Below are 12,801 nucleotides of genomic sequence, written 5' to 3'. Positions count from 1 at the left end.
CCCCCTCATGCTCTGACGTCTATTGCAATCCCTTCCATGCAGTGCACCCTTCAATCAGATATCATCTTCATGGAGAATCTTGGCTTTTACTATCCTGTGTTATGAATCCCATCAGAACAGCATTATGTGAGCAGCTAGAGACTGTACCATTTCTGCTTGCAGGAGGGAGGACAGTATAATAATTACTATCTATTCTATATTTCCCTAAACCAGCCCCCAGACTGTATACTTATGGTTTTACAGCTTCATTGTAACTTTATGACAGGAGCCTGAAATCAGAAGTAACTGTGAATGGAGTCATGCCTCCCCCGACTAAAATGCTTGTGTGGTAAGGTTCATGTAATGTCACATGGGTTTGTGCGTTCTCAAATTTAGGAGAACTGTGCCTAGTCCTACAAGGAGCTCCAGGATGGAAGAGGCTGAGTGGTCTTGTGGTCCCTGGGCCCAATTTACCCAGGCCTTTATCTCTCTAAAAGAACCGGCTGTCTTGGAGAAGCGTTTCCCCCTAACCCCAAACAGAAGATGTAGTGGATAAAGCGAAGTCTACGTACTGCACCAAAGGTTTTACGTCACACCGATTCTATTAGAGATTGTGAAACAAAAAGGTTACCTTCGGCTGCTAGAGGATCCAGCCCGATTTCCAGGCCCGTTACTGGACACCACAGAGATGGCATTGGCGATGGCTTCAACGGCAGAGAGTCTCTCAGCAAATGTATTCCTTTCAGAGCGCTCTGCTTCTGAAACAATGAGAATAATCATTTGTATTCTTAACATTTAAGACTCACATCAACATATAGATGTTATATGTACACAGAGGGCTCCATGCTGCGGCTTTTCCAGATGGATTTACAGTAGCAGCAAAGTGGATGAGATTTTAATAAAATGTTATGAACACAATGTAGGAAGGAAAACTCGGAATCAGTATGGAAATGGTCTAGTGGGGTTTTAAAATCAGCAGGATAATCAATTTATTGCTGTAGATCTTTACCGGGAATCTCGCCCCTTTCAATGACTGGAGTGAAATCCACAGTAAAATCTACAGTATAAGGGCGAGGTCACACGAACGTATATCGGCTTGGTTTTCACGCCGAGCCGATATACGTTGTCCTCATGTGCAAGAGGGGGGGGGGGGGGGGAGGCAGGAAGAGCCCAGGAGCAGGAACTGAGCTCCCGCCCCCTCTCTGCCTCCTCTCCACCCCTCTGCACTATTTGCAATGGAGAGGCGGGGCGGGGGCGGGGCTAATTCGCGGACCTTAGCCCCCGCCCCCGTCCCACCTCCTCTCATTGAAAATCGTGCAGAGGGGCGGAGAGGGGGCAGGAGCCTCAGTTCCTGCTTCTGGCTCTTCCAGGCTCCACCCCCTGCAGACGAGGAGGACGTATATCGGCTCGGCGTGAAAACCGAGCCGATATACGCTCTTGTGAACGCACCCTAAGTTTAACAAAAACCATGAATCCACCTTCAATAAGAGTCTTCATTGAGTAGAATCCTGTTAAAACCTCTATATAATGATGTTGCTCCGCACAGGGTGATGTGCTCACAGCGCTGGGCATGAGCGGGCCACCTCATTCGATAATGGCTTTAATGTGATTCTACTCACTCAAGGAGACCAACTGGATTCCTTGGACTTGTGGATTGTACTACAGCTATCCATGCACCTCCAGATATCCAAAATACTTTATCTGACTATAGCAACTCCAAGTAAGCACTCCGTTTTCCCTATAATTTTAGTCCGCAGCAAACACACACAAGCAATACTACAGATTTGCGGATTTTCAGTACAGATTTTTTCCCCCCTCTTGGAGTACTTCCCATAGGATATAAATGCAAAAGGGGTGCAGTTTACAAGGTGTGACAGGGATGATCACTGAAAGTTAGAAGTTATAGCATTACCCTTACCCTCCTCCTCTTTAGTCTCCTTGTTGCTGGTAGGAAAGCACACTGAGACGCAAGCATGCAAGATGTTTCGATTGCCATCACATCGGTGGCTGAGAAAGGTCTGTAGCATTTGGGTGTTTTGATCCAAGACAACACCCTGTTCCAGGTTCATCAGATACTGTCTGCAGGCCTCATAATCACAACGTAGGATGTGCTGCATCAGGGTTTGTTTCTACAAGAAGATTTCTAGTCAACTGGGGCTTTTATAGGAAGACAAAAGCTGGTTTACATAAGGACAGCACTTTATAAATCTTTCATTGGCCTAATGCACACAGCCGTATTTGCACTGCGGGAACAGGAGCTCTGGATCCCGCAGCAAATACAGCCCAGAGGACATGCATTGAAAAATGCATTTCCATGCCCACGAGCGGGAATCAACTGCAATATTCCGCTAGCAGGGTGGAAAACGCGGCATGTCCTATTGCAGTTAAAGCCTTGCAGAGGCCACGTCATCTATGACACGCTTGCTCTGAACTGCGCATGTGCGGCTGTGCGCCAGACGGTAAACCCCCAGAGCAGAGTCAAGATGCGAGAATCTCAGTCTGAATTCGACCCAACAGTCTGCATTCGGCCATTATAAAGATTAAATCATGTGTCTAGACTATACAATGCAAAAACAATGAAAAAGGTCAAACACCATATGGTGGAGGTAAATAACAGAACCAGAAACTACAAAAGAAACCTTAAGACCACGGTCACACAGGGCGGATTCCCGACGGAAATGTCGCGGTTTGGCCGCAGCAAAAAACGTGACATTTCCGCCAGGAGAGCCGCCGCGGAAAAAGCCGCTGCGGCTTTGAAGCAGCCCTGCCGCTCGCTCTTCCGCTGCGGCCGGCGCTCCCATAGAGGAAAGCGCGGCCGCAGTGGGGGAAAAAAATAAATAAAAATAGACATGCTGCGTTCGGGAAAACCACGCCGCAGCAGCGGCTTCTGCCAGCTTAGCCGCAGCGGATTTGCCTTCCTGTGTGGACGAGATTTCTGAGAAATCTCGTCCACATGGCTGGCTAATCCCGGGATTAGCGGCCGCATGCGAATTTGTTTATTACCACTCACTTAAAGGTTGTCCCGCGAAAGCAAGTGGGGTTAAGCACTTCTGTATGGCCATATTAATGCACTTTGTAATATACATCGTGCATTAAATATTGGCCATACAGAAGTTATATACTTACCCCCTCCGGTGTTGGCGTCCACGTATCCATGGCGCCGACCAAAGCCTTCTTCTGCCTGGATTAGACGCGCTTGCGCAGTCTGCCCTCTTCTGCCTTGCTCTGGCGTGCTCGCGCCGCAGAGGTTCTATGCGCACGCGCAGAAGACCTGTGCGTCGCGAGCACGCTGGCGCGGCCCCTTCAGCGGGACAGAAGAAGCAGACTGCGCAAGTGCATCTAATCCAGGCAGAAGGGGGCTTCGGTCGGCGCCATGGAGACGGGGACGTCAACACCGGAGGGGTAAGTGTATAACTTCTGTATGGCCAATATTTAATGCATGATGTATATTACAAAGTGCATTAATATGGCCATACAGAAGTGCTTAACCCCACTTGCTTTCGCGAGACAACCCCTTTAAATGTGGGAACACAGATCAAAAACACATTAAATCAGTAAGTCCCCTTCTTGTATCGACTTAATGGGGTCCACTTTCTTTTGGAGGGAGCAACTATGATCCTTGCCCAAGTATTTGCATAAACCACATTAAATGCACTACATACAGTTGCAACAAAGCCATCCATACCTCAACAGCCATTATAATGATTGCAGCCTTTTTCTTGATGGTAGAGTTTGCAGGTAGATTAGCTAGCGAGTGAACCCCCATTCCCAAACTGCTGATAGGAGGCAGATCCAACCAGTCAGGGTCTCGGATGCCTCCCATGCAGTCCTTGGCCATTGGATAAATTGTGCCGTTTCCATCTCTAAGAATAATCGGAGATTCCTGCAGCAATAAAGTCAGCCACATATTGTTTAAAACAAACATTTTAGGAATTTTTCAATAATAAAAAGTATTAAAAAATGATATTTTTAGAGTCAACATTCATTGTGGAGTGCATTTTATTTACTACGGAGTCTGTCAGCACAGATGCAGACAAAAACATTAATAAGTGGAAATATTCCTGGACGATTGAAAACCCAGCTTCATCTGCTAAACATAGAATTGTACAGACCTGTCCTGCTGTGAAAATGGCCACATTCCTCTCATTTTGACCAAGGAAGGCAATGCTGCTGGTGGGGAAATTGTTCTCCTGTTCAGCTTTTCCAGTAGCAAGGTCAAAAATGCAGTATCGCACCCACGTACCGGTCTTTAGTACAGCATGGACCCCTGTGGACAAATAGATTACACTATATTTAGCAAATTTAAGAATCTTAAAAAAATAAATAAAAAATAGGCACAGCCAAACATTCACATTTTGACTTTTCATGTCTCATTCAGGAAAAGAAAAAAAAACAAAATTGATTAATCCAAATCAGATTGTCCCAAGGTCAATTGCCTGGTGTGACAAATCACCAGCTCTAGAACACAAAGTTTTGTCTACATAAAACAAAACCACCATTTCAAAAAAATAAAAATAAAAACTGAATAAAATACAAGGACTCAAAATTAAAGGTAATCTCCATAACACTAATGGTCCATCCTTAAAGAAACATTGGTGGTCTAACATCTGGGAATCCCACAGATGAGCAGTGAACGGAGTCAGTGCTCCTTACAAGCGCTGTGGCCCACCATTGTTTTATGCAGTTACACCAGCTCCTCCATACAGGAGGCCGTGCCATGCTGAGTCCCATTTAATTTGCCCCTTTATGTCAGATGTAGGATCCTCACAAACCTTGATCCAAAGGTTAGGTAATCGGCTTTACACAAGCGGAACCTGTTTAACACTCGCCCTGCATCTTATCAAGCCATCAATGCAAGTGTTAACACTTAGAAATTATTTAAATAGTAGCTTGCAAAGATATGGTTTTAAAACGGGTAATACCATGATTGAACGTTACCTCCCATCTATCTACAGGATAGAGCATAACTACCAGATGGGGGTCCAACTGAGACCCCCACTGATCCAGAGAACATCTGACACCTCCTGAAGTTATGACAGCATCGGTTCCATATTTACTGCTGCTCAGTTCGTTTCAATTGGACTACTGTACATAGTGTATATAGCAGAGCTTTAATGATGGCTCCCAGATCCTAGCAATGCTTATGAAAGACTTACAAAGCTTTGGGCCCAAAAAAATAAAACAAAAAACCCCGTGAAGTGTAAGTTACAGCAAGCCTAATAACTTACAGCCAATATCAGGCGTGTTAGAGTGGAAACCACCACACTAATGGAGGCTGCATTTCCTTGGACATTACCTTTGGAATCTACATTGACAGCAAGTATTTCAGTTTTTTCAGGAATGCACAGCTTTTTAGGAGTCCTTTGGAAACAATCAGGGACTTTTGGTGTTCCACCCGTCTTCACCACCTATAAATTACCAAAATGAGAATAACTTGGTACCTTGCAGAGGCTACAAAGCTGTACGTGTGAAATATAGATATTGCAGAACAAAAGTTGACTAAGACTTGACACGGAATAGTGCAACAGTATCCAGTCATTGAAACAGAAACCTTGATGGAATCCACTAAAATGTGTCAGTCATGTGGATCAGTTGTGCAAAACACTTACAAATAAAGCCTCTCCTTGCTAAATTGTGCACATGGTATTTGAATAGACCGAGTCATGGGTCAAACACACAGCTGTACCTGGAGCTCATCGATCCTTAAAAGTCTGCAGTCCTGGAGAAGAGATGATGGGTCAGGATCACAGCCAGGCGTGCATTGGTTGTTGGAATTATTCGATGTGCCAGGGAACTTCACAGCAACATACGCGCCATCAACTTTAAGCACCTGAACATTCGACAGAAAAAAAAAATGAAAAAGTGCAAAATCCCACCTCAAAAACACATCCACTGAAGAGAAATATCAGATTACTGACCTTGCCCACAGGGACATTCTTGATATCTTCGACAAACACAACTTCTCTTAGTGACCACTGCTCTTCATTCACTTTTTCTTCCTCCTTTGGAGCTGGAGTAGATCGCCTACGTTCTTGGGGAGGGGAGGGAATAAAAGTGGAAAAGGTTTTAAATTAAACCTTAAGTCTTTAAATGCTTCGCAATTAACAGGTAAACCAGTGTCCATGTTGTGCAAATGAAAATTGGCATAGTTCATAGTAGGTTTCAGGCCGCACCACTTCAAAACTTTGACCATAACCTACTTCATCCACTTTTCAAGAGTTCTCAAAGTTTAATTTAAACCCCAATTACAAGCACTTTTTTCAGGCTTTTCTCTGTTTCCTGATCCAAACGCAGGAGGAAGCAGCTAAAAAGCGGTAGAACACTGCATTACGTTTTACCAGCAGGAGGCAGAGTATAAGCCCCAATATATAGCTGCAGAGTAGGAAGTGAGAGAAGGTTGCCTAGTTTGGCAACTTTTCATGCAGTCTAGTAGCATGCAACAGTCATATTGTCTATGGTGTCAACCTATAGTGTACAAAGTACCTTGGAAACGTAAATGTGTGTGTGTGTGGGAGGGGGGGGGGGTAAAAACCTGGCGGCTTACAGGAACACCCATTTTGCCATGATCTTCTCAAAACTGTAGCAAAACAAACGTTTTGCTGCAAATGAGAAATTCACAGCAAGAGACTGCAATAACTGCAACATTACTAGATCCTAATAGGCCAGAATACCATGAAAATTAGGCATTTCTACAGCTTTGTATTCTGCAGGGGTAGTCATCCTTTTAACATGTGCCGTCTGGGTATCTAGCACTTCCTACTTTAGTGATACAATTGCACCAAAACAAATCTTGGGGGCTAGTAGGCCTCCACAAGCCAAATAAGTTTTGCTTGTGATGACATTTAAATTGACTACTGTAAATAAGGCCCAACGCACACGGACGGATTATCGCAGCGGAATTCGCAGCCAGATGCTGGTTATGAATTTCGCAGCAATGCCAGTCCATAGCATGCCATGTTAAAAGATTCTTCCACGCTCATGAGCGGAAATCAACTGCGATTTTCCGCTCACGGGGAAGAATCACAGCATGCTCTATTTTGAGGGGGAAGCGTGGACAGCATCCATTGTAGTCAATGGAAGCAGCCCATCCCGCGGAAAGTCAAAGGAGACCTGCATATAGCGTCAGCACGTCATGACTTACACTGACCATGCTCACCGGCCGAGACACTCATGGCGAATCTGGACAGGTGAGTATGGGTCTCTGGGGGTCACCGGGTCTGCTTCCGCTGTGAGATTTTGCAGTCGGAATCAGTCCCAGCTGTGGGCATGAGGCCTAAACTGCATAACAGCAAACTAAACACACAAGGTTTTGTAATATGTCAAACATATACCTTCCTTAAAGAAACAGAAAAAGAAAACAAACACTTACTATACGGCATTGAAGCACTGCTGGCAATGGAAGATGCGTCACTACAGGTGGATGCAGGAGAAGGAGGCGGTCCCATTTCTGTCTTCACAGGCTCTTGTTTACTTTCAGGCCTTGTAACAACATTACAAACACGGATTAAGTATAATACAAAAGCGATGACTACTAACCTGACAATTCTACTGAAATTACACAAGATCACAAGGCTCCGGTTACCCTAGTGTCACGGTCCCTATTAAAACGTATCTAAATTTTCACAATAGGCTGCCATGTATGAACACGAGGAACGCCACCATTTCTGGCCATTACATGATTTTTATACTTCATTTTCATCATTTTCCTTCTGTACATACGATTCTCAGTTCTCTGAGGACTGGTGGGAGGAGGCCGAAATAACTACATTTTAGATCTGCTAGAGAGCAGTATCAGCAATTGTAAGAGGTCTTTTCAGTAGCCAATAAGAAAGATTAAATACCTCTGCAGCGCCACCTATTGGATGGCAGCATTCCTGCAAATCAAAGTTAGACCCTTTAGAACAATGATTGGGAAATGAAAAGCAAGCCAGATATGGATTCTGTCTTGGTTTTCGATCCCCAATCATTGCGCTAAAGACCTGTATAAAAGGGTCGGACATTGATTTGATGGTATGCTGCCATTTAATAGGTGGCGCTGCAAGGGTATTGTTTTTATTTTTAATGTTTGCATATATTTCCCAGAGGTACATGCAAGACTCAACAAGACTCCTCACTCACCTTCTAGATGCTCTTAAAGAGATGATACCCCTCCCGACTTCAGTCAGTAAAACACTAAGTAATTTACTATATCCTGCCTCTCATTGAGAGCAGATAGTGGTCAGCAGGCTAGATGTAGAGACCCCTAATGGCCGGCACTTTAGAGTGATTTTTCAGCCCAAAAATGTCACTTTTAGGTAAATAAAATAAATTGCGGTTTTACTAGTTATCACACTGCTTTTCATAAGCACAAGTTCTTTGAAAACCGTGAACATTTAATAGTACCCACAGCTGCATTTTCAACCGATGCTGACAAATCCTGATTAACTCCATTAACATATGAAGCCAGTGGGAATCTCAGAAGCAAGAAAAGTGCCATTAACTGTGCTAGTCTAACCTAAATACAATGTAAAATCTGAAGTTGTCATAATCGTGTGAACAGACGCTTCGGTAGTGCAATATTTGTTCTGAATCTCACTGAGCAAATCAGACAGATGAATTAAACTGCACAAGCTGGGTTCATGCGAGTAACAAGTATAATATGTCCAACACAACACAAGTTAGGTGCTTGCACTTACTTCGTCTCTGTTGTCTTGCTAGTTTTTTCGAGGTTTTTTAGGCTCTCAGGTGAACGCAGTTGAAATCTGCAGCTGTCATTCATATTCCAGACAGACTCCATCAGGACCCCAACTTTTGGGATTCCAGCACTAATAGAGAAGGCCACTGCCCCCGCGTGATAGAGGGGGTTATTCCTTAAGCAAACCTGTCAGAAGCACACAGATATTCACACTGGGGAACAAAACTGAACAATGGCTGATGCAATTACTAAAGACACCTAAATTCTGTCCAACCTCAAATACATGCCCAAGTACAGCCCTAAAGACCAAGCTTAGGTTTAGAATAGAGATGAGCGAATATACTCGTTTCGAGTAATTACTCGATCAAGCACCGCGATTTTCGAGTACTACTCGGGTGAACAGATTCGGGGGGCGCGGGGGGGAGGGGCATGACGGAGCAGCGGGGAACAGGGGGGAGCCCTCTCTCCCCCCACTCCCTGCTGCAACCCCCCACTCACCCACGGCACCCCCCCGAATCTTTTCGCCCGAGTACACAAGTACTCAAAAATCGCGGCACTTGGGCGAAAAAGGGGTGTGGCCGAGTAGGTTCGCTCATCTCCAGTTTAGAAGCCTCTCCATGTGAAATTTGAAAGTGTACCTTGAACAACTCCAGTCCTGAACAAAGATGGCCGAACCACTTCTGACTACACTGTGAATTAGTATGCATTGGTAGTCTGAGAAGTGTTTCAGCCATGTCTGTTTGCCCAGGTTAAGAGGGTAACTTTAAAAACAAGCCACTTTGATGCTGTTAACGGATCCGATTTATATTTGGCACTTGAACATTGTTCATTGGGAAATTGATAAGTTTTGCATTATTTGGCACAGATGAGGCAGACATTCATATACTATATAGCATTGCCCTCCAATGAGTAATTTGCAAGGCCCCCCTACATGTAGATCTGCAGCTGCTGGCATCTGCAAAACTGTGTGTGCACTAATGACCCCAAGAAGGTTATAGCATTAACAGAACTTGGTACTAGGGACCCCAAGAAGGTTATAGCATTAACAGAACTTGGTACTAGGGTCAAAGTCAAATCATTGCAAGTTTGCAGCAGAGTAAGACATCACTAGGTCATATTTTTAACAGGGTTCTTTACTTTCACTATTCAGTGGTGCACAACAGCCATCATATTGTAAAGTGGTGCTCTTTAGGCCTCATGTCCACGGGGAAAATCAGGCCTGCTACGGATTCTCCATGGAGAATCTGCAGCGGGTCCCTCCTGCCCCGCGGACATGAGCGCTGAAAATAGGAATTTAAAAGAATTTACCCATCCGGAGCGGTTCGGGAAAGTCTTCTCTTCCTCACGGCCGGATCTTCTTTTTCGGCCCGCGGATGAACTCGGCACGTCGCCGGCGTGCCGCGCGCATGCTCCGGGAACATCCGCCGAGCCGAAGCAAGAAAGATCCGGCCGTGAGGAATAGAAGACCTTCCCGGTCCGCTCCGGATGGGTAAATTCTTTTAAATTCCTATTTTAGGTCTCCCGCGGATCCGGACGGCTTCCATAGGCTTCAATAGAAGCCCGCGGGAGCCGACCCCGCGGGAGACCCGCACGAAAATGGAGCATGGTCCAGATTTTTTCATGCTTTATTTTTTTTTAAATCCCTTTTATTGACGATCCGCGGGTATTTATCTACCCCGCGGGTGGTCAATGCATCCCTATGGGGTGCGAATCCGCGGGCAGGAGAAGAGTTAAAATCCGCTGCGGATTTTAATTCTTATTTTGCCCGTGGACATGAGCCCTTAGGATTAAAAGTTGCAACTGGGTGTTAGCATTTTCCTTGACCATTTTAAGGAACACAACAGTTTTAAGAAAAGATGTTCCAGAATCATTCTATTATGGCCGCCTGCAGACAGCTTGGTTGGATCCCGCTGTAAGAATTCTCGTAGCGGGACCTGACTCGCACCCCTGCAGTGACCAGTGCGGGTCTCACCTTCTCCCGCGGCTCTGGCTCTGATGTGCCGGCTGCCCGGGAGCATGCGCAGAGCGGAGCCGGCGGCCCGGGAGCGACATTTCTGTGTGGGCCTCTGAGACCTGCACAGAATTAGAACATGCCGTGATTTGTTTTCTGCGTGTGATTTCATTCGGACAAAATCGCAGCACTCTGCCTAGGATTGCGTTTAATGCAATCCTATGGCAGCTTCCACGGGCGGAATTTCTGCGGAAAAATCACGCTTGTGTGGATGGGGCCTAAGGGGAATGAAGTATTCACTAAAACAGACGTGTCCTCTTTAACACACATTCAGAGTTATGACACCATGCAGTAATCTCACCTGGGTACCAACTGTAATGTTTGGCATTGAAGAAATTCCAGCACTGGATTTTGGTTTTTTGTTTTTCGCTCTGGCTTTCTCAAGCATTTTTTTCCTCTGGCTGAAAGGAACCACGCCCCTAGAGGATATAGGGAAAGAGAAAAAGTGAATTTGTTTTGCACATAAATTGATTAGGTCACACCCTACATGTAAAATGCACAACTGAATGTGGGAAATTGCTGCATACTTTGACAGGAGACACTTACTCCATTATAGCGATTAGGGGATGTCACAGCAGTTGGGACATTTAACCCCACCACAGATTATACTTATGCCTGAGCAAGATGAGGAAGACTAAACTATGGATTTCAAGAGCCCGGCAGCAGTGTCAGCTGTCAATTGAGGAAGCCATGGTTTTCTGATTTTTAGTTATTGTTAGCGACGTTTCTGATATTTCAAGTAAACCTAGGATCACCAGGGTGCTTCTGGAGTCACATATCTATCTCTATCCATTTAGTCGTGGGTCATTTCTCAGACACTTTATGGATAGGCCCTCTCCACACGGTTCTGTTTGATCATTTGCATGTTGGTGTTGACTTTGCTAGTATCAAGCCAGCATGTTCTTTGGCAGCAAGGTCTTTTGCCCCCAACTACTCTAAGCACTACTGATTTATCTAATGAAGTAGCTCGCATTATGTGGCCGAAGTAGGAGAGTTTCATAATCTTGTGCTCCACTGAAAACTTTAGGTCGATGCTATCTAGAAGGGTTTTGGTCATGATCTTAGTAGTCAGAGGAATTTGTAGCTTCTTCCAACAAAGTTCGAAGACCTCAATCTTCCTCCGGTCCATTTTCTTCAGTGTCCAGCTTTCACAGCCTTAGGTTGTGATTGGGAAGAGGATTGCGTTAACTAGTTAGCATTTCATTGCAATGCTTAGGTATGGATAAGAACCACAAAAACAAAATATCCAACATCACGCTGTGACTTCTGCGATTCATCATTCTATTTTGGGTTTCAAATCTTCATTGTGGTCGATTTTCGAACTGGAGGATGATTAAGTCTTGACCCACTTCGATTTCTTCATTGTTAATTTTGATTTTTCCTGTACCGTTACCAGCTATTATGATGTTCGTTTTCGTGATGTTCAAGTATAGGCCTGCTTCTCCACTTTTTTCATGAACTTTTAGTATCAGTTGTTAAAGACCTTCCTAACGTTCTGGCAGCAAGGTTGAATCATCTGCTTATCTGAGATGGTTGAGGCTTCTTCCACTGATCTTGACACCAGTGTTATAGAATCATAGAATGGTAGAGTTGGAAGGGACCTCCAAGGTCATTGGGTCCAACCCCCTGCTCAGTGCAGGATTCATTAAATCATCCCAGACAGATGTCTATCCAGCCTTTGTTTCAAGATTTCCTTTGAAAAAGTACTCACTAGCTCCCATGGCAACCTGTTCCACTCAATAATCACCCTCTCTGTGATCAATATAGATTTGTCTAAATTGCATTGCTTCAAGCTCACCTCTGCATACAGGTTGAACAATGCAGAGTATAGGATACCACCTTAGCATATGCCTTTCTTAACTCTGAACCATTCTGTGTTATCATTGAATGTTCTGGATTCCCATACTAAAAGATAAATGGACCAATCCCCAAAAGCACAGGCCATTTTAAAAATTCTACATTAAAGATATACTCACCACCAGTAGAGATTGTTTTCCAGTTGTGCACAAGTGTAAAGCGCACAGCAGTGTAGTGACACAATCTTCTCTCCCTGCAGCTCTGGAAAAACTTGAGCCGTATGTTCTAATTTTGAAGCAACTGAACTTAGCGTCTCATCCACCCATGTGGCCACCTAACA

At 44.7% G+C, this 12,801-nt stretch overlaps 1 protein-coding gene across 1 annotated transcript in view; it reads right to left on the bottom strand.

Moving 5' to 3' along the window:
* UBR5 (ubiquitin protein ligase E3 component n-recognin 5) overlaps positions 1–12,801 on the bottom strand; it is a 73,576-nt gene that overhangs the window by 30,139 nt on the left and 30,636 nt on the right. Inside the window, exons 12-22 of the mRNA XM_066578627.1 lie at positions 12,641–12,795; positions 10,966–11,083; positions 8,655–8,839; positions 7,349–7,458; positions 5,898–6,010; positions 5,666–5,809; positions 5,276–5,387; positions 4,092–4,246; positions 3,665–3,862; positions 1,898–2,108; positions 611–737 (exon numbers count right to left, since the gene is read on the bottom strand). Coding sequence (XP_066434724.1) covers positions 611–737; positions 1,898–2,108; positions 3,665–3,862; positions 4,092–4,246; positions 5,276–5,387; positions 5,666–5,809; positions 5,898–6,010; positions 7,349–7,458; positions 8,655–8,839; positions 10,966–11,083; positions 12,641–12,795 — 1,628 coding nt within the window. The remainder of the gene's footprint in view (positions 1–610; positions 738–1,897; positions 2,109–3,664; positions 3,863–4,091; positions 4,247–5,275; positions 5,388–5,665; positions 5,810–5,897; positions 6,011–7,348; positions 7,459–8,654; positions 8,840–10,965; positions 11,084–12,640; positions 12,796–12,801) is intronic.

This window comes from Eleutherodactylus coqui, chromosome 9 (assembly GCF_035609145.1).
Source record: "Eleutherodactylus coqui strain aEleCoq1 chromosome 9, aEleCoq1.hap1, whole genome shotgun sequence".
In the NCBI taxonomy this organism is placed as follows: domain Eukaryota; kingdom Metazoa; phylum Chordata; class Amphibia; order Anura; family Eleutherodactylidae; genus Eleutherodactylus; species Eleutherodactylus coqui.
The sequence above is the reverse complement of the archived record's forward strand: the minus strand, read 5'-3'. Positions and strand labels throughout refer to the sequence as shown.